Source organism: Prenolepis imparis, unplaced genomic scaffold, assembly GCF_030444845.1.
Source record: "Prenolepis imparis isolate NDT839.2.m4 unplaced genomic scaffold, iyPreImpa1.0 SCAF_4, whole genome shotgun sequence".
NCBI classification, from domain to species: Eukaryota; Metazoa; Arthropoda; class Insecta; order Hymenoptera; family Formicidae; genus Prenolepis; species Prenolepis imparis.
Window position 1 is genome coordinate 14,155,389 of NW_028141162.1, and position 22,773 is coordinate 14,178,161.

The window sequence follows — 22,773 nt, forward strand, 5'->3', positions numbered from 1 at the left end:
TTAAATCCTTTTGCATTGTTGTATGGAATATCCGTATTAAATTATGTTACCATTATAAATGGTTAAAAATGATATAAAGCTTTTATCTCGTTTAGCAAGTGCTCAGTTTGCAAAAGTTTTCAGTTTTTTATATTTCACTCTCTTTTTCTGTTTCTGTCTCTCTCTCTCTCTCTCGCTCTCTTCTTGCCTTAATTTTATAGAATATTTAACGTCCGGTATTATATTAATAATATAATTACTATCCATTGTTATATCCTAAAATATAATTTATAATGCACAGAGAGAGCAATATATTAAATCTCTTAAAATTTCAGCTTAAATATTTTTATAATTTTATCGTTTCATGTATCTAAAATGATATTAAATATTTTTAAGATAATTTGCAATTATCGCGCACATTCTTTAATGTATAACACATTTAGAACTATATGAGGCATTAAGAGTAGATGAAAATACTGATCAATATGATCAATGTTTAATATTAATAATCGTCATATAGTTATTTTAAATTAATGTTGGAATTAAAAATGACGTTCACAATAAACAGTTAATAATTGGAACCGCGGATAACGCTACATGAGGCGTTAAATGTAGATGAAATACTGATAAATATGTTTAATATTATCGTCCAACTAAATTAATCATAATCGCTGATGTAATATTCTTGCATACATACGTTTTCAATTCGTCATATTTTAATCCACTTTTACTATTTAATAATGCTCGGCATTATTTATCGGCGTCTTATAAATTATAAAAATAATTTCTCAAATTGAAAGTTAAAACTTGCAAAAGCAGATTCAGAATAAGATGAAAATAAATGCGACTTTAGGAAGGATTAAGATATATACCGAAATAATCTTTGCCAAGGTTTAGGCTAATAATGAGAATGTATTTGCATGCTAATGACGATGCGATTGCATTCGGCGGATATGATTTATGTGGCTTAACAGATATATGTATATGTTATTATTACGCGGGAGAATTTCAAATTTGGGCTTGCCGGAACGCGACATTATTTCCACATACAAAAATGTATAATTTCAATGAGAGATATTAATCAATAACGATAATGTGTAAACGCGCAACTTGTGAAGCATTAATAAAACGCGTAATTGAAAGTATTATATTAATGCGACTTATTATTATTCACACTTAATTTCACTAAAATTTATATCCTACGATAAAGCTACACTGTGAATAACATGACTGTATAATACTTTTTAATTTAATATTTCAATGATTTTTCACGCATAGCATATATTGTTTCATATTCAATTATAATCGCAATATAAATCAATACTCATTTATATAGAACGCAGCAGCAAAATGAACAAGAAATATGATCGTTTTATATCTCACATCAAGTATAGAATATGAAAAATTCTTCTTACTTCTTTTTTATTCTTAGATTCTTAGAATTTGGAATAACCATAAAATGCCAAACATTATTAGAAAATACGCAAAATTGCAGAATTTCAATTCTTTTAATTTAATTTGATATATTGTATAATTATTTCTCCGAGAGATATTCTTTTTCTGAATAATTACATTGGTCTATAGCTAAGGTAAACTCAAAGAAGAAAAAAAAATATATTAATTGTTCTACAGAAGCAATTAATTTTAAGAAATAGTTTCATAAACATCACCTTACTTTCCCAAATTTTAAAAATAAAAATTATAATTATGTCTCTTAAAAAAATGCATCATGATATATGAAAAATATAACATTTATATACATATAATTCCATATAATAACAATGCTTTGCTTGTTCGCGGAACTATATTGAATTAATATCTCCTTCTCCTCGTTCTCTCTTTTCCTCTCTTTTTTTCTCCTCTCTCTTTCTGTCAGAGTTTACTTCTGTTATATTAAACATTAAACTATGTTAATATATCCTGAACAAACAATCTAGGAATGACGACCTAAATTTGTTAAACAACTTTGCGAATATGCCTAGATCAATTTCGCGTTTCATTAAAACTATAACATATTTTCTGGAAACAGTTAAATCTTTTACAAGCAAATAAATGAATATTTAAACGCTCGTATAATTCATCAAATAAAATATTCGTTTTAAATACGAATTGTAGAACTATTATTCACTTATTTCACATATCAAAAAACATTGAATATTACATAATTTTTAATTAACTCTTTAATTAATAAAATCGCAAACAAATATCATGCATTTATTACTTATTTAATTATTAAAAGCAGACTCAGTTCAAATAAAAATTTCATTCGTCAGTTACCATTCGTTTCAGTCAGTTATCAAGAGGTTTTACATTAAAATTGAAATGCTTTGACGCGTTATGTATGCGCGCGCGCATATATACATATACACGTAGGGATCGAAGAAAACATCTGCATTTTTCAACATTCAAGTATGTCGCATCATCCGTGCATTTTTCAACGTTTGTGCATCGTATTACAAATATACGTATCCAATCCCAAGATAGTGGTCGAACTTCCTTGCAACATTACTTACAGTTAGAGAATCGAAATCCTGTACGAAAGAATTCTTTTCACTCTATAGTCTTACTCTTATCTAGTAAAATCCACCTATTAATAATGTAACCCATATGCAATAATAAAGTATTATACTCTAGTCAAAATAAATATACAAAACTTTTTCCGTTAATTATTTTTATGTGGCAGCAATCATTCTATAAATAGAAAAAAATATATTCTAGATATTTTATTCTTCAGAATAATAATCTGTCACACACATACACATATGTATAAAATATATTTTAATTATTTACCCATTATTCTGTTTATTTAAATTTACTTTACGTTTTTAGTATCTTACTATTAATAATCAGCAAAGCTGAGATGCAATTTTAACTATTTAATTTTACTATGTTGGCTCTATCTTCCTTTTATTTCTAATCATCTTTTTATAAGAATTACAAGTAGTCTTTTAGTTTTACGAAATGAGATTCTGAAAGCTATCGCTATTACAAAGACACACATATATATATTACAGCTAAAAGGTCCGGGAAAAGATCGAGTTCAACTCTATCCGCCTAAGGCTGTTACAAGTGCGATGTATCTACCTGCATGCGGAAGTGCTGCACGACATTATATTGTCACTGCACTCGTTCGCGTTTCGTCGCAAATTTTCCATTGGCTTTTAAACGTTTTTCCGATCACGAAAAATATCGAAACACAGAGATCGAAGCTCATATACTTTTTTTTGTTTCTATAGAAAATAAATTTAAAAAGAGAGAGAAAGAGAACAATGTATATTATGGTCAAAATTAGAATTACACATCGTATTTATAATGAGTGAGATATTATTTAAAATATAGAATCCGCATTATCGATCAAATTAAATTTTTGGGCAAAATTTGTCGTTCTTAAACATTCAACAAAAAAAGTGTGATCAGCAGCTGCATAATTATATCGTGTATATTTGTTTCTGTAGTTTGACTTTTTCATTGTCGATCGATACCTATTAATGCATCTTAATTATTTCAGGAAAGATCTTTATAATTGTTGAAGTCTTTTAAGTTCACAAAAAATATTTTGATGCAAATTATTTCACAATAAATAATGCACGTTTTGATAATTTATTTTATTGTTTTGCGAGAAATTATATTATATTAACAAAGCGCGTTGCGTGTATTTTAACTCTTTTATTTGCTTATACCTCATTAATATTTCGATTATCGCTAGCCGATATACGAAGCAAAAAAGTGAGAAATTTTGAAAAGAATTTTGCTTATTTTATAATAATGCTCACAGCACAGATTCTTAATTATCCAAATTAAATGAATGCAGCGCATAATATTTCAGCAAACAAGTTTTTAATTAGATCGAGAAATAACATCTATCATTATTAATCATCTAAATTAATTAATGCATGCGTTATTTTATGCACGAAAACTGTTTCCCGTTTTTTTCTGCAATTTCTCAAATTTCTTGACATTAATGTTTCTATATTATGCTTTATATTATACGTTTTTTGTGTTATATATTATATTTTACACATATAAAGGAGAGAGTAAAAGACTTAGCCACATAAATTTATGGCTTTAAAATACGATATTTCTTAACAAAATTTTTATAATATACGTTTGTTTTCATAAAACATGCAATAAAATATGAAATGCTGGTATAAAGAGAACTGTCATTTTACTCTTTTATATACATATATAAAAGTAGGAAGTCGCAACGTTTGCAACAAGAGAGTTTTAATGCTGGATGGTCGTCCACTTTTATGTTCGAACGCAACTATAATCTCAGAAGCATTCGAGGTTTCTCTTTGCTCTCGTAAGAATCTCTATTAGATTTCTACGGAACGGCATCGTTCTTACGCTCATTCCCGATCTCCGTGCAATGCGTTATCGCGAGAAATGCTCTGTGGCCGCGCAAAATTGTAGGAAAAAGAGGTGAACGGGTCGAAACGCTCATTTCGTTAAAAGGCTACGTCCGCATCCTGAGCTCTTGTTCTTAATGGGTCACTCGATCCGTTTAGTGAAACGGAGCTCCGGAATAAGAACCGCTTTGCAAGCCGGCCTGCAACAAAGTGCCGTTCTCATCCGGATCGCAGCGTGCATCCCAATTTCGTATCATTGACGATGCATCCTCATGCTTTTCGGGATCGGTCGACCTCGTGTCGTGCTCAGTAGTACCTGAGCGACAAGTGCTCAGCGAGCTTTCTGCGAAAGCTGCTGTGCAGAAAGGGGGGCATATATTTGTGTCAGTAAAATTAGGACTACACTAGATTGTAATAATATATATTGATATAATATTTATATAAAAGAGAATTAGAATTTATTTATATAAATTTGCAAATATATTTCTCTCTAAAAAAAATTAATAATTTTTATTTTTTATCAATTAGCGTTCAAGAATCATTGATACCATTTATGAAGAAAAATCTAATTTGAAATAAATATATATATAATAATATATATAAATGAAATAAGAAAGAGAATTCGTAGCTAAAAAAATATCATTCTACTATTTTTCTTTTCGTGAAAAAATAATGCTTATTACATAATTATTTAAGAACAATATTTTGTTAAAAAAATTTCGAGTTTGAAATATAAATAATATAAATTCTCTGATTACTTTTTTTCTTTGCTCATAATCGTTCCGATGATGTATAGGTGAAGTGGTAGTGGACGAAACTTTTCTCGGCCCCTTAAAGATCTCGAAACGTGGAATACAAAGCCTGTTCTCGCGCGAGTAATTAAAAAACTTGCCGCGCACGTCGCAACGAGAGGAAGTTTGGCCGACCGAGTCGTCTAAATCATCGCCAATGTTCCGTAGAGGCAAACGTGAAGGAATAAGCCTTCCAGAAACACGGTATAGTCTTTTATTTCGACGATATCCTAATATATATTCGGTGTTCTTAACAATTTTTTTTTTCTTTCTATTATTATGCTACTTTTTTATGACTCTTGAAAAACGTCCTGTAAGTCTTCTTCACGACTCGTGTAAAGATGAATGGGTTAACTCATCTTTCGAAGGGTAACTCCGAAACTTTCGTTCAATGAAGATTACTAAAGTTTTATTATTAACATCGTGCAGTTCGGGTATCACAATAGCGCCGTTTTACGGCCGTTATACCGTTGCGCGCGTCTTTGACGGAACAAAAGATGTTTTTCGCGCGCTTATTACGAAGTTGGAGATGACTTTCTGGATTTATGAACCCGTTCTTGCTCCTCTTATATGGCTCACATGCCAGCATGTTCTTCATAGAGCGTAGAATTTCTCTGTCTGTTACTTATGTTAAAGAGATACATGCAAAGTGCTTCAATTATATCACTGTCCAATTTTCTTTAAATAAATCAGTGCCTCAATATTTTTCAAACTACCTTGAATGAGATAAAATTGATCTCTAAAAAAAAAGAAAAAGAAAAAGAAAAAGAAAATTCCATCGAAAAAATGTACAAAATTACAAGAATTCGTAACTCTTGTAAAATTCTGTGTCAAGTAACATCTGTACGACGTTCACGGGAATTTTCGAATTCTCACTAAGAGCAGGGAAGACGCGAAGGATAACAATGAATAAAAAATCAGGCTAAGTACTCCGATTACGAAGTCGATTTCTAGAGGGCTTCTCTCGAGTTTCAAGAGAGAAGTTAAGCTAAGGAGAGGAAGACCGAAGATCCAGGTCGCTGGATTGGCAGATCGATGGCGAGCCTGCGAGCACCGTGTTTGCTTTTCGATCTACCCTCTCTCTATCTATCCCACAGAATTTATCAGATGAGAGGGAGAGAGAGAGAAAGAGAATTTTCCTCTTCCCGCGCATGAGAAGACGCGAGGAGCTTCTCCGAAAGGTGTCGTAGCTCCGGCTTCCGAAGCCGCCGGAGATGGATAGCTCAGCGAATGGCTCTCGAGCGTCTTTCCGGAGCGGTCAGGTGACAAGTGCCGCGTATAGGTATCCGATTAATCCCGCCGATATATCCGCGGCAGCGTTTTCTCCCCAGACGCGGACAAAGCTCAGCGACTCGCCGAGGTGCTGGCCCCGCGATTTGTCAGGTCCGGGGGTCGCCAAGATCGTTTCGCTCTCTCCCGGCGATGCGAGGCGAAGCAAAGAAACGACAGGGCTCGCGATGTCGTCCGTAACGGTGGACGCGTCGTTTCGGGTTCCGCTTCGGGTTTCCCCTGAGAGAGCAAGCTCGTAGAAAGGAACGAGCGCGCTTTGTTACAAAGAACGTAACGTTTTGCAGATTTGCGCCGTCGTTGCAGTTTCGTTGCGCTTCCGTATGTACTTCTTTTATAGACAGTCGTGTTTACCAGCATCCGCGCATTGAATTGTTAACTACAACTCCCTCAATCTTTTACGATTAAATGTGTAATTCGCATGCGCATCTATTTGTTAAGATTTTATTTTCAAGAATATATATATATGTTGTATTCTACGTGATGTCTTCGTTTTAAGTTAACGACAGGGCTCGGATAATTTAAATCTGCAATTAGCAGAATTAACGAAATTTCCTCAGAGTTTTTAAATTAGGATAAAAATAAAAAGAAGAAGATATATCTCCTACATCCAAATGTACTATATCTCTTTTTTATTCTTTCCGTATTCAAGATGGCACTGTTCCAAGTTCAAAATGTTTATTTTTTTTTTCGAACCATTATGGGAATTATGAAACTTATTATTCTGGGAAGCTATGAGGAGAGCAAACATGAATGAAATCTCACGATTTTTTTTTTCGGAAATCTCGTTGTATCAAGAATACAAGTTTCCCAGGATACAACATGGTGATGATTTATCTCCCAGCACACGGACGGATTTCCTCCGTTTTTCGCCGCGTGTGCTCAAGCGTCCAAAATTAATTTGGTTCGCGGCTATGGCGCTTCCTCCTCGCCGCCGTTGTTACGCCAGGGAGCAGTTTGTAGTACCGGACAAAAAGGGTGGGACGGTTAGCCGACGAGATTACCGGTAATCTTTATTTATAGGCGACGTAGTAGGGAATCGCGGACGCGCTAATTTCTTTAATTACGACGACTGTAGATCGCTACAGTCGAAGCGAGAAATCGATGCTGCCAAAATATCGATTATTCCGCGCTGCGCTTTAATTAAGAATACCTGAGATATCCGCGAAGTCGTTTTATCTACATATCATAAATAATTAAGGAATTCGAATTATACCATAAACTGCAATATTGTTCACAGTACAGAATATTGTGACAAAAAATGTAATTGGATCAAATGAATGACGGGGCGATGTATGGTTCACGTTGTTTTTCTACATTATAAGACACTGACTTATGATTTCTGTCGTAATAAAGTTTTCCGTTATTAGCCGCAAGCGACATTATAGAAAATCGATGCGCAATACATCTCGACGCATTCGTACCCATTTATTGGAAACAGACAACGCCACGTTCATACGTGTTAACATCAAATCACCGGCCTCGTTTCCAGAGGTTCTATTTCCTGCTCGGAAACAATCACGTCGCGCCGTCGTCGTCGTTACCTCTTTCCTCCAATTTCCAGCCACGTGTATCGATACCGCCGGTCCTCTTTTCCGTTTTCCATCGCGTAATAGGAGAGAATCATGTGTCACCGGTCTTTACACACGCTTCATCTGTGCGCGCAGCCTCCGCGCCCGGAACGGTTTATGTCAAAACCAGGGACTTACCCGCGTACATATTCCATTATACAATGGAAAAACAAGCGACGGGTTGCTGCACGTGACATGGGAAAATAGGATTTATTATCTTCCGCGTAATCTTCTTCTGAAAGCGTGTATCAATATGTATGAAACACCGGCCGGTCGGTCCGACTATCGGGAAACGAGTAAAGTTATTATATCGCGACAATGTTTGTTTTCGCATTAGAGAAACGTTCACGAATAAATTACCAGGATTATTAAAAGAGCTAGCAATATCTTTAAAAAAATGTTTATGGCGTTTACCACTCGGAAAAAAACATTAACAATTCTTTAAAACTGAGCATCTATAATAAAGAATAAATTAGTAATAGAGTATGAAAAACGAGCTCAAATAATTATTATATTTTACATATAATATACTGTGCATTAGTGATAAAAAATGTAGTAATTATGGTAGATATAACGTAACATCGATTAGATATTATAGTAAAAATTAGATAATTTTATAAGTAAAATATCAAGGAGAAAATAACGATGTGCTTAAAAATTCTGCAGTATCGCGATAGATTGGCTCTTAAGTGCGAGAACGCTTTCTGTCTTTAAACGCTCCATTTAATTTTGACGGGGGAATTTCTTTTTTTTTTTGTGCCTAGTTGGTTTCATCGCAGGGAAAACAACTCGGGATTATATGCCATCATCATCCATCATTTCCGACAGCTTTTTTATCAACCTGACTTTATTTCGCTGGTCGAATACGACATTTCGATTCTGCACGAGCATGCTGAACACTTTGACGTGATATATATAGCTCTTCTCTTTCCCACTACATTTTTAAAAATTCCATCTGTTCTAAAATTACGATCGAAGGGATCACATGAATTAATTACGCGCTGGTCAATCGCAGCTACATTGTCCTAGAATTGAAATGCGACGAAAATCAAATTTAATGAAATTATACTGTATGGCTCGATCGATCGTTTTGATTTCGATTATATCATACAACTTTGTTCTACATATAGACCGCTTACATTGAACTTCGGGAAGGTGTCTTTTGATAAATTTATCCATGGAAAAAAAAAATTTGTTTGATATTTTGCATCAAAATATTATATTAAAAATTTGTTCTAAATATTTTGATAAGCTATTCAAATTAAAATTGTGATATAATAAAATTAATTGTACAATATTTTGTTTATGTAATAGTCTTGTCTTGTTATTTCAAATTTAATTTTTTATAATTTATTAAAAATTTATGAGAGAAGCCATAAATAATAATACAAGATACAAAACTTAAAAAAAAGAGGAAATTTCTTTTGAATGATAAAAGCGTCTTTCAGATATTATCAAGATAATCAGTCGCGAACATACTAAAATATTGACTTTGTATCAAAACTTATCGATAGTAATCTTGGCCAATATGACGTTCCGATGATGAATCGGTGAGATAGTGGCAGTTCGCGTGAAGGAAATCGGTGTAGAACGTGGGAGAGGCCGCATGTTCGCATAATCATCCCAGCCAACCGACGCGGACGGCTAAGCTAATCGCGCGCTGCAAATGAGCTGTTTAGTTTTCCAACCCGATTACATGTCAGTCCCGGTGATAACGTTTGTATAGATATCTCCCTTCGTATACACCCTTCCGTGAATTCGCAAAGCGGCTGTGGATTCCGAGGATTTCCTACGCGTGTCGTCGCTAAATTCAGCTGTGAAATTGCGGCACAACCTTTAGTCTCGTTACCAAGCTGTCAGAGACAAATCTCGTAATTTGGGTCAACGTGGTCAAAATCGGGCTAAGCCCGCTTAAAGCTGACCTCGCCACATCGTGATCGTTAGATATTTTACGGCGAATTATTCTTGCGGTATCGCGCGAGAATCGATATATTCGAATTCGCGGCCTTTTCTTCTGTCTATATGTCATTCTCTTTCGTGTTTCCAAGTTTAATCGCAAACGTGAATTCGAGAACATGTAACACGTGATTTTGACAGATTCAAAAATATCAATTGTATCCGTAAGTAAACTTTCTTTTAACGAAATATATTTGTCTCTCGAGTGGAAATTGTTAAATTCTTAGTACTAAATTTAATACTCGATTTTTATTATGCTAAAATGTAAAAGAAAGTAAAAAATACAATTTAAACATCATTATAAATTTACTTTGAGCTTTTCTATTACATCTAATATTTTTTATTCTGATGTACCATCCATCTTCCATTAAAAATGCAACTTTAAAAAAATAAAAATTAATTTTATAGATGCAGTTTCGATAAAAAAATTTATTATTAATAATGTTTATATATAAAAAGTTGCGATTTGTTGAAACCGAAAAAGACAATATCGAATGAGAAAGAAACCGACGATTCTCGAATAATAAACATATACGTGTCCCAATATATGTTCTAATACATACTGCTTTCGTATCGATCACATTCGAAGCTGAATTTGTACACGTAACTGCACTTTCCGCGCAAGGACCGTTTGCCATTTTACTGGGTACTTCAATCAGATTTACAAATATGGACGTGACAACATCCCCCAAAGCTCTAATAAACACTTTCGTATTTGTGATACTGCCGATGAAAATCCCAGCTTGATTTGTTCCCACCGCTCGTATTGGTCCGTCGACGATTCTCGAATTGCACGGGGCGTAATGAAAATCCGATTAACTCTTACGCAATTATTCCCCTCGATGCAATTATAAGCGATTCTCGTTTTATCCGCAATATGATGAGATATATTCTTTAAAACCACGATATTTATATGCCCATTTACTCCGAGAAATTTGCCACCGCATAATTTCATAGCGTAATTATACGCGTGAAATCATTGATATCACGCTGGCATAATACGCGCTAATGAAGAAAATCATAGTTAATCGTTAACGTCAGATACAATGAAAGCACATTAATTATTATATTTCAAATGCAAACGCAACGCTAAAGAAATACAGAACAATCTTGCTGGTATACTATACATATATACGTTAAATGCAGAAAGCGTAAAATAACGTAGCGTAAAATAACGTAGCGCAAAATATGGTATAAGTATAAGCTGAGAGTTAGATGAGATTACACGACGAGAAAATAACTCGGTGGCGAAAATCATATAATGCTACACACTGAGACCTTTCTTTAAAATCACGGCACAAAAAGAAAGAGATGAGATTGAAAATTATAAACGCCGGACCCCTATTAAGCTGGCCCCACCACCAACGCCAAATAAAGTCGCACCTATCGATTAATTTAGTGCTAATTATGTGCTAATTTGTTGCCGTAGTCCGGATTTTGTCGCTCAAACCGTTTAGCAGGAATTAATGTTCAAAGTGGGGGGGCTGGCTTGACATTAAGCTAGCCCCCCCCATAGTGAAAAAAAAATCGCACCTATCAATTAATTTAGTGCTAATTATGTGCTAATTTGTTGCCGTAGTCCGGATTTTGTCGCTCAAACCGTTTAGCAGGAATTAACGTTTAAAGTGACATTAAGCTAGCCCCCCCCATAATGAAAAAAATTATAGAATGCTCCGCGCCGTATCAAGTAAAAGTAACTCTAAAAATGTGTTGATCCTTTGTTTTTGGTATCAAAATAATCTACAGAGAGTGTACTAACCAAATAAATGCAAAACTGAATTTGTTGCTCGATTTTAACTATCAAAACGCGACGCTTTGTCGCCACGGAACACATACGTCGCGCGGAAATATATCATAAAATTAATAAAAAAATTAGTTGCTCGGCTGTTTTTGGTATTAAGATGATCTACAAACAATATGCTAACTAAATAAATGCAAAACCGAATTTGTTGCTCGATTTAAACTATTTAATTAAAGACTTTGTCGCCGCGGAACATATATGTCGCGCGGAAAAATATCATAAAATTGATAAAAAAATTAGTTGCTCGGCTGTTTTTGGTATTAAAATGATCTACAAACAATGTACTAACTAAATAAATAAGAAATTGAATTTGTTGCTCGATTTAAACTAATTAGAAAAGAGACTTTGTCGCCGCGGAACATATAAGTCACGCGGAAAAATATAATTAAAATGATAAAATAATTTGTTGCTCGGCTGTTTTGGGTATAAATATAATCTACAGACAATGTACTAACTAAATAAATAAGAAATTGAATTTGTTGCTCGATTTAAACTGATTAAAAACGAGACTTTGTCGCCGCGGAACATATGAGTCGCGCGAATTTATATCATTAAAGTGATAAAATAATTTGTTGCTCGGCAGTTTTGGGTATAAATATAATCTACACACAATATACTAACTAAATAAATAAGAAATTGAATTTGTTGCTCGAAGCAGTGGTATCAACGCAGAGTACTTGTCACCGCGGAACATAAGTCGCGCGAAAATATATAATTAAAATGATAAAATAATTTGTTGCTCAGCTGTTTTGGGTATAAATATATTCTACAAACAATAAACTAACTAAATAAATAAGAAATTGAATTTGTTGCTCGATTTAAACTATTTAAAAGCGAGACTTTGTCACCGCGGAACATATAAGTCGCGCAAAATCTCGTTTTTAATCAGTTTAAATCGAGCAACAAATTCAATTTCTTATTTATTTAGTTAGTATATTGTGTGTAGGTTATATTTATACCAAAAACTGCCGAGCAACAAATTATTTTATCACTTTAATGATATAAATTCGCGCGACTCATATGTTCCGCGGCGACAAAGTCTCGTTTTTAATCAGTTTAAATCGAGCAACAAATTCCAGTGGTATCAACGCAGAGTACTACATTGTCTGTAGATTATATTTATACCAAAAACTGCCGAGCAACAAATTATTTTATCACTTTAATGATATAAATTCGCGAATTTATACCATTAAAGTGATAAAATAATTTGTTGCTCGGCAGTTTTGGGTATAAATATAATCTACACACAATATACTAACTAAATAAATAAGAAATTGAATTTGTTGCTCGTTTTAAACTAAGTAAAAACGAGACTTTGTCGCCGCGGAACATAAGTCGCGCGAAAATATATAATTAAAATGATAAAATAATTTGTTGCTCAGCTGTTTTGGGTATAAATATATTCTACAAACAATAAACTAACTAATAAATAAGAAATTGAATTTGTTGCTCGATTTAAACTATTTAAAAGCGAGACTTTGTCACCGCGGAACATATAAGTCGCGCAAATCTCGTTTTTAATCAGTTTAAATCGAGCAACAAATCAATTTCTTATTTATTTAGTTAGTATATTGTGTGTAGGTTATATTTATACCAAAAACTGCCGAGCAACAAATTATTTTATCACTTTAATGATATAAATTCGCGCGACTCATATGTTCCGCGGCGACAAAGTCTCGTTTTTAATCAGTTTAAATCGAGCAACAAATTCAATTTCTTATTTATTTAGTTAGTACATTGTCTGTAGATTATATTTATACCAAAAACTGCCGAGCAACAAATTATTTTATCACTTTAATGATATAAATTCGCGAATTTATACCATTAAAGTGATAAAATAATTTGTTGCTCGGCAGTTTTGGGTATAAATATAATCTACACACAATATACTAACTAAATAAATAAGAAATTGAATTTGTTGCTCGTTTTAAACTAAGTAAAAACGAGACTTTGTCGCCGCGGAACATAAGTCGCGCGAAAATATATAATTAAAATGATAAAATAATTTGTTGCTCAGCTGTTTTGGGTATAAATATATTCTACAAACAATAAACTAACTAAATAAATAAGAAATTGAATTTGTTGCTCGATTTAAACTATTTAAAAGCGAGACTTTGTCACCGCGGAACATATAAGTCGCGCAAAATCTCGTTTTTAATCAGTTTAAATCGAGCAACAAATTCAATTTCTTATTTATTTAGTTAGTATATTGTGTGTAGGTTATATTTATACCAAAAACTGCCGAGCAACAAATTATTTTATCACTTTAATGATATAAATTCGCGCGACTCATATGTTCCGCGGCGACAAAGTCTCGTTTTTAATCAGTTTAAATCGAGCAACAAATTCAATTTCTTATTTATTTAGTTAGTACATTGTCTGTAGATTATATTTATACCAAAAACTGCCGAGCAACAAATTATTTTATCACTTTAATGATATAAATTCGCGAATTTATACCATTAAAGTGATAAAATAATTTGTTGCTCGGCAGTTTTGGGTATAAATATAATCTACACACAATATACTAACTAAATAAATAAGAAATTGAATTTGTTGCTCGTTTTAAACTAAGTAAAAACGAGACTTTGTCGCCGCGGAACATAAGTCGCGCGAAAATATATAATTAAAATGATAAAATAATTTGTTGCTCAGCTGTTTTGGGTATAAATATATTCTACAAACAATAAACTAACTAAATAAATAAGAAATTGAATTTGTTGCTCGATTTAAACTATTTAAAAGCGAGACTTTGTCACCGCGGAACATATAAGTCGCGCAAAATCTCGTTTTTAATCAGTTTAAATCGAGCAACAAATTCAATTTCTTATTTATTTAGTTAGTACATTGTCTGTAGATTATATTTATACCCAAAACAGCCGAGCAACAAATTATTTTATCATTTTAATTATATTTTTCCGCGTGACTTATATGTTCCGCGGCGACAAAGTCTCTTTTCTAATTAGTTTAAATCGAGCAACAAATTCAATTTCTTATTTATTTAGTTAGTACATTGTTTGTAGATCATTTTAATACCAAAAACAGCCGAGCAACTAATTTTTTTATCAATTTTATGATATTTTTCCGCGCGACATATATGTTCCGCGGCGACAAAGTCTTTAATTAAATAGTTTAAATCGAGCAACAAATTCGGTTTTGCATTTATTTAGTTAGCATATTGTTTGTAAATCATCTTAATACCAAAAACAGCCGAGCAACTAATTTTTTTATTAATTTTATGATATATTTCCGCGCGACGTATGTGTTCCGTGGCGACAAAGCGTCGCGTTTTGATAGTTAAAATCGAGCAACAAATTCAGTTTTGCATTTATTTGGTTAGTACACTCTCTGTAGATTATTTTGATACCAAAAACAAAGGATCAACACATTTTTAGAGTTACTTTTACTTGATACGGCGCGGAGCATTCTATAATTTTTTTCATTATGGGGGGGGCTAGCTTAATGTCACTTTAAACGTTAATTCCTGCTAAACGGTTTGAGCGACAAAATCCGGACTACGGCAACAAATTAGCACATAATTAGCACTAAATTAATTGATAGGTGCGATTTTTTTTTCACTATGGGGGGGGCTAGCTTAATGTCAAGCCAGCCCCCCCACTTTGAACATTAATTCCTGCTAAACGGTTTGAGCGACAAAATCCGGACTACGGCAACAAATTAGCACATAATTAGCACTAAATTAATCGATAGGTGCGACTTTATTTGGCGTTGGTGGTGGGGCCAGCTTAATAGGGGTAAACGCCGGTGGATTTTTAAATCTTCCTCGCGCGAGAACGCTGCTGCATTTAAAGCATTAAGTCGTTCTCGGCTTGACCGAGATTGAACCGCGCTCGATCACCCGGAGAAATCCCTAGTAGCCTCTGCCTCGAAATCAGCGGAGTCTGATTTATGCGTCTTCCCACGTGTCTCACAAATTTCCCGGCAACCTTCGAATTTCCTGCTGCGGCCGCGTAATCCAACGAAAGCTGAGTTCGTCCACGCCCGAACATACATCGGCCAGCCGTTTCGAGCCAGCGTCATCGCGGTTAAGATCAAATTTGCAGCTTCGGACCTGCCGTGCTTTATGAGGAGAAAAGGCAGAGCGAATGGGGAAGACGACCGATCTCGAAAATTTATGATTTCCAGCAAAAATACATTTCATCGATGTTTTCTACGGGTCAGTTCTGGATTAAAACTTTCCGTGACCATACGAAGCGCTAACTCGAATTGAAATTAATTGCAGAGTTAAAAGAAAGTTTTAGAAAAGTTGAGCCTGCAATTATGTAACCACGGTCGTTACATTATTATATTAGAGAGAATAATCAGTATCCTTTTGACGTGGACGAATAATGTCTTAAAATCTGTAATATATCTTTCCTTTTGCTTCTCTAAATTATATATATATTATACATCAAATTTCTTATCTTTCGGAATATTAATATTCCCTTCAAAAACTTGAAGTAAAGAGAGATTCTTTTGCTGTATGATAATTTGAACACTTATGATAAATTTAAATTTTAACAAATTTTGATAAATATCTTCACAATTAAAATTTTCAACTAAATAAAAACCCTTCTCTTACTGAAATATATATAAGTTTCAAACACATAAGATAATTAAATATGCAATATATTTAAGAATCTATGTAAATTAAAAAGAGAGAACTAAAAATTTTCTTCGTAAAGAAGGAATAAAATAAAATAAAATTTAAATAATAGCATCACCTAAATTGTTACGTGTTATTGTCAGTGTAATCGTTAACAGTTTTTCGGAAAAAAAAAAATGTTTTGCCAAAAAGTACCTAAGCGCAGGGTATATCTATCGCAGCGATTATCAAATTACAGCAACTAACAGACACAATGCCTGGAGCGCGTCCGTGATCGGACATCCATCAAATCATCGATTCGCCGAGATTTCAGCAGACCCGGTAACTGTAGCCACGATCCTTTCAACCTGCCATACGTCACGTACATCGAACGCCTCGCTTCGGCGCTTTCGAAGCGTAATCCCCGGAGTATATAGCTCGCCCGCGCGAGTCAATTTTTGCGACAAAAGTTCGGTCGAACAACACGCGGCCGCACCCAGTGAAATGTAACCCTTACAGCAGTCCAAATTACTCTTTCCGGGAACAAAAGCTACATATTTTCTCTATTCGTAGGAAAATTGGATATATCGTTGGCCATAGGTACTCGCGATGAAGAGTTGGTTGTAATTTAGATGCACCGTTATCACGCGACTACATAGTATGTAATAATATCGTGTAATTAATATCTCAAATATATCACAATATAGTTTATCACTAGCCAGTGCTGCACTCCAGTAAATGCCAGTAAATAGAAGCCACTTCCAATATGATATTCTAAACTATATATACATATAGAGTATGGCTTTATAATTGAATGATGTCACATATATAGAGCATCATTCGACTGACCGAGATGATTACACGAGAGAACCGTCGGCTATTAAAGTCCTCAACGTAATTGAAATAAATTTTCTTTGCCGTTTTACATAAATATTCTTTATCGAGCTACATAGAGAAGATAGTAAAAATACAATTGGAACAATTTTTACTTTTTTATGTGTGCCATCTTGCCGAAATGTATCGACATTTACTACACTGATGGCAGTTACACTCCTATAAATACGTACATACGACAAGATATAAGACCACTATGTGCACGCCAGCTTCTCCTCCATCTAATCCTCTTCGAACGGCACTATACGAAACTAGACAAAAACCTTGCTTCTTTGTTCTGGCACGTTGTCCTCGCACAACGAGCGAGAGTTACAACGTTGTAACCGCACAACACGCCAGATGCACACACACACACACACACACACACACAAACACATACACACATACGAAGCAGGGCTGTGTATCCGCTTCACGGGCCACGGGGTCATAACTTTGCGGGCGAGATGGCACGTATGTATACTACTATACAACACATTGCAGTGTTGGTGTGACGGCGATTTTTGGTCCCGTTGCTTTATCGACAAGTCTGTCCGTTATTTATTATTCCCCCGTTATTGATCAGCGCGAATCACCGTGGCACCCTTGTAAAACTCGGTCGCGGAATATGGATGCGCTCATCGCGACAATGACAAATTATTTCACTACGAAACTCTCGCGTTTTAACTTTAACAGCGCGAATGTTTTTGCCAGGTTAATCAAAATATATATAACAAACGACCTATAGCGTGTGCGATTTGTAAAAAAATTTCCAAAAAAGAAAAAATTATTCCAAAAGAGATTCATAAACAATCTACAATCACATTTATATTATACATTAACGGAATTCAATATCTCTATTTGATATACATATTTTTCTAACAGAATACAGCTCACTAGAATGAGTGAAATTTTATGATTGAAAAGTCCGTAACATATCGAATATATGATATATTTGAAAATATTAACTCTCACGCGACTCTCACCGATAATGCAATATCGATATTTTAAATATAGATTATCAGATAATATTGCGTCATTTGATATCTTGAATAATGTCACACTGTTTTTTTTTTTTTTATGCGCAATATCATTCGGCGGCTTCCAATTCAACGCGATGTGTGACGTTCGCGAGCATTCCGTTCCCGTTATGAAAAAGTTTTCATTTCCCGTCGATCCGCATCCGGAACTATTTCCTGATCGTGACCTTTCGCATCCGACTATGTCGGAAGTTCGATACGGACTGCTCCGATACACAGACCGCGAGGTACGAGGTGCTTTTATCATTGCATGGCGAAAACGTAAACGATAGTCGATCGATTTTCGATGAAATACAATTCATTAACTTGATACGAATTTTCAAGCTGGTACAAATCTAAAGAGGAATTCGCGTTGATGCTCGCACGCGTGTCTTCACGAACGCCGAACCCGATGTTCATATCGATTATACACACGGGTGTTTTATCTGTTATTAAATGAATCGGGACCGAGCCAGCAAATTGATTCATTTGTCGTAGAGAAGAAAAAAAATAACAATGCCTCACAATTGATGTCGATTCTCCTTCTATTTTTTTTATGTATAAATGTAATTGTACTATGCGTAATTGTATACTATCTTTGTATTTAAATGATATTTTTTAATTGAATATTTAAAAAAAATTAAAATCAATTGATTATTGCATTCCATGTAAGTGATGTGAAAAATGTTTTGTGTGTCAACTGAAGTAGACTTCAAATTTTCAAATTAAAATTTAAAAAATTAAGAAACTATAGAGTAATAATGTGACAGAAACTATAATTTATTACACGTCACTTTCTTATCTTGAATTTAATATAAAAAAATTAACTTTTATTATATAATATTAGACAATAAACATTAATCAGTACGAAACAATAATCAGTTTGGAAGTACAAGACATCCAAAGAATATTTCAAATACTGATAAAAACAATAATGATGATGATTAATCATCTGCGAATCATCGCATACGCGTATTAAGTCTATAAATTTATATAAGTAAAATTTAAGTTTCTTTTAAATCATTTTAACTTATTCTAATCGCAGGGAATTTTTCTTTGCTCGAGTATAAAGTCGAATGTTTATTTGAAAATGAATTATGTTATAAATTGCTCAAAATCATATTATATAAAGAATACTAATGTTCGAAGAAGCTAAAAGCTTTCGCGTACGAGAGAGAGAGAGAGAGAGAGAGAGAGAGAGAGAGAGAGAGAGAGAGAGAGAGAGCAGTCAATTATTCTTTAAAAAATAAATGGCCACTGTATAAAACGAATGCATTTGGCAAATAGTGCCTAATACATAAATTGTCGTAATAAGATTAATGCCATTCGTTCGTCCGCTTATTAATTCGACATTAACCTTTTTCAAAAGCTTAAAATATCCATCTTTTTCAAAGAGATGCGTTCAAGTATGCTCTAAATTTTAATATCAAAAAAATATAATACGTAATAATAAACTTTCTTTCTTTTTAATAAACTATTCTCTTATAAAACGAGGAATAGATTTATATTACATATATCCATAAAATAGAAAATTGGTTTATTGTATTTCACCGATGTGCAAACATTGTAATTGATATATGGTGATTATATATAATTCATAAAACTTTATCATGAGCATACACAATTAAAGTAAGGATAATATAAGAATTCTCGGCAAGAGAATTTATGTTAATTCTCAGCAAGAGGATCGACTTGTTTCACACCAGGATGAACTTTGCGTACAAAATTCAAATCTTATTCAAATGTTCGGTCGTCGTAGGTTAACTGCTAAAGTTCACATAGTCCCGTAAAAAGAAACGAAATTTCTGTGTGAATATATTTCTCGGTTTCTACATGTACCAATTTATGCAACCAAAAGTACGTAAAAAGGTATAAAATAACTTTTAATATCCCCAGAGATACTTTAGAACCTACGTATTTTCATATTTATATCAACATATGCAATAGTAATGCTGTAGCTTTATTATTTTTTTTTATTAAACATTTCGACTATAACAAGCTTTATTAAAAGCGCAGCAAATCTCCGGTATAAAAAGATATACGTATATATTTATTTTCATATTCTATCTAAATATAATTTAAATTTAACTTCTATTGTGCGACATATTAAAAAAATTTTTTTTTGCAACATCGAGAAAAAAATTATATTTCAAGACTCAATAAGAAATAATATAATATCAAAATTACTATAATTGAAAGGCACATTTTCCATTATATAATTGTAATGTAATAAATTTTGTGGTGACTGCAATAAAAATAATTTCTTAAACGGATGTCTTCGTGAAAATTTCCAACATTGCTATTATGGCTGTTGAATATTGTCGGTAATTAGTGAACAATCTAACGCTAATATCGGTGAAATGACCGTCATCAGCGTGTGCAAACACGGCGTAACGTTTCGTCCGCAAAACATATTCTAGTCTAAACTGATTCATGCGCAAAACACCGTCAACGGATAAAGGGCCAGGTCATGCAAGCTCGTCCTTCCCCGACCTTCCTCTATCCGCAAGCTGCAGATTAATCTGCGATCTATATCTTACCTGCAGGCCAAATACAAACTTGCGAACTTATCTGATTTCGTCGCTAACAATCAATTCAAGAAATAGCGACGTCTGTCGAGAATTCACTACTTATCTCGATAACGTTAACTATGATTTTGCACGCAATTGTCATGCGTACTCGATTCGTCAATGCGCGTTATCTATCGTGGTTCTGACAATAAATAAAATAAACATTCTTCACAAAGATATTTTAAATAAATTTCACGAGATTGAAAAAAAATGTTGAAAATAAATAAAATTTTCTGCATTGAAATTAAAAAAAAAAGTTTTGGAATAACACACAGTTCCTATACATACACATATTTACGTTACTGTGTTTATAAAAAAAGTCGCTTATATTTTGCTAAATAATATACTATTGTACGAAATGCACACTAAATACGCAACGATCACACAAATTTTTAATTTAAAAAATTGTTGTCACTTACCAAACTGCGTTCTCCTCGCCGCGAACAGCTTTCAATCTGAAAACAGAAATAATCTCTATTAGGTACTCTTCGAAACGTCCGACTGAAACGAATCAAAATCTTAAAAATATAAATATACGAGGAAGAGTGAATTACGCAATAATTTCCGTTTTCATCGCGACTAGCAGAACCGGTGGAAGCTTAAAGCTTTATGCGTTTCGGTTAATGAGTTTCGCGACTTAGTTGTGGACATGCTAATTTTCGACGCTGACGTTTCTATGTGTGTGTCACACAGGTACGTTCACTCGCGATCAGAGAGTCTTGAGCGGAAGTCTTGTGCAAGGAAGTCGCAACGTCAGCGGCGTGCCGGCTTTCGAGACGAACGTGCCACGGAATGTCACTACTGCAGTCGGTCAAACCGCTTTTCTTCACTGCAGAGTTCATCAGCTAGGGGACAAAGAGGTGAGTAGCAGCATAATTCCTAATTTTGCAGCTCCTCCTGTTGAGACAACTTGCTAATTACGACGCCAGGAAATCCGCAACTGACAGTACAACGAAGGCTTTGCTCGAGCATCAGTTACGCTCTAAATAAATAGTCAAAGCATTCGCGTAGTAATAGATTTCTTTACCGCAAAAGATCTTTGAAATGGACAATTCGCCGAGAAATGCTTGTATGTAGCTTGACATCAAATCAAATCTAATAAATCATTTTATTGAATAGATAAAGATTTCATCAATTTAAATAAAAAATATTATCCTATTTTATGTGTTAATTAAATTTAACAACGACACGTTTATCGAGTTTAAGGTACAGGCATTTATGAGATGGAAGATATCGAGATGGAAGATAAAAAATTAAAAAACTGGTTTAAACTCTCGAGAAAAAGTTCATAACCTTTTTAGTCGTGACTCTTGAATGGGACATAGATATTAAGTAGAAAAAAAAACTTTGCAATATTCTCGTCGCGTCAAAAGTGAAGTGGAGGTTGCTGTTGCGGTTATGGTTTTTCAAAATCCTCAATCCCAGACATGCCTCTCTGTCAGGCTATATAGATCAGAGTTGCTGGGTTAACATTACCGCAAGGCTGGCCTGCGGTTTCTGGTTAGGTCGTTGATAGAATATGCATGACGCCTGTTTGAAGGTTTAAACCTGTTCAAAGGCGAATAGAGAGATATATCGGCTATTGTCTTTCCAGATTTTTTACCAACAATAAGAATCGTGATTGACTAATAATTGAATTGTAAAAAAATTTGTCACGCTTTTCACAACGAACGTTATTCTTATTATTCTTTTTAACATTATTAGCCAAGCATTGTACATTGATTATTCTTGCGCAAAACAGAAAACTATTATATATCGATTTTATGAGCTTCCAATAAAAGTACACATAATTGCAAAATTATTCAAAAACTGATAATAAATTATGCAATGTCCATCGATCGCGGGATATTTAATGTAATTTTCTTGGGCACGTTCCGTTAAAACTTAATATTTAATCAAGTCGCGCAATCTTCCGGTTACCGTGCTCGAGTTCCCGCAGCATGCGAAGATTTCATATTTCACAAAGTTCCAGCCTAGTTCACAGAATATACGTCG

The 22,773-nt window shown here is 33.9% G+C and overlaps 2 protein-coding genes across 2 annotated transcripts in view; one reads left to right on the forward strand and one right to left on the reverse strand.

Moving 5' to 3' along the window:
- The window catches only part of LOC145934932 (uncharacterized), a 469,524-nt gene that overhangs the window by 363,684 nt on the left and 83,067 nt on the right, over positions 1–22,773 (reverse strand). Inside the window, exon 9 of the mRNA XM_083035847.1 lies at positions 21,198–21,233. The gene's annotated coding sequence lies outside the window, so the exon portion shown is untranslated. The remainder of the gene's footprint in view (positions 1–21,197; positions 21,234–22,773) is intronic.
- The window catches only part of Dpr1 (defective proboscis extension response 1), a 322,483-nt gene that overhangs the window by 52,155 nt on the left and 247,555 nt on the right, over positions 1–22,773 (forward strand). Inside the window, exon 2 of the mRNA XM_083035845.1 lies at positions 21,472–21,638. Within this exon, the coding sequence (XP_082891971.1) occupies positions 21,472–21,638 (167 nt within the window). The remainder of the gene's footprint in view (positions 1–21,471; positions 21,639–22,773) is intronic.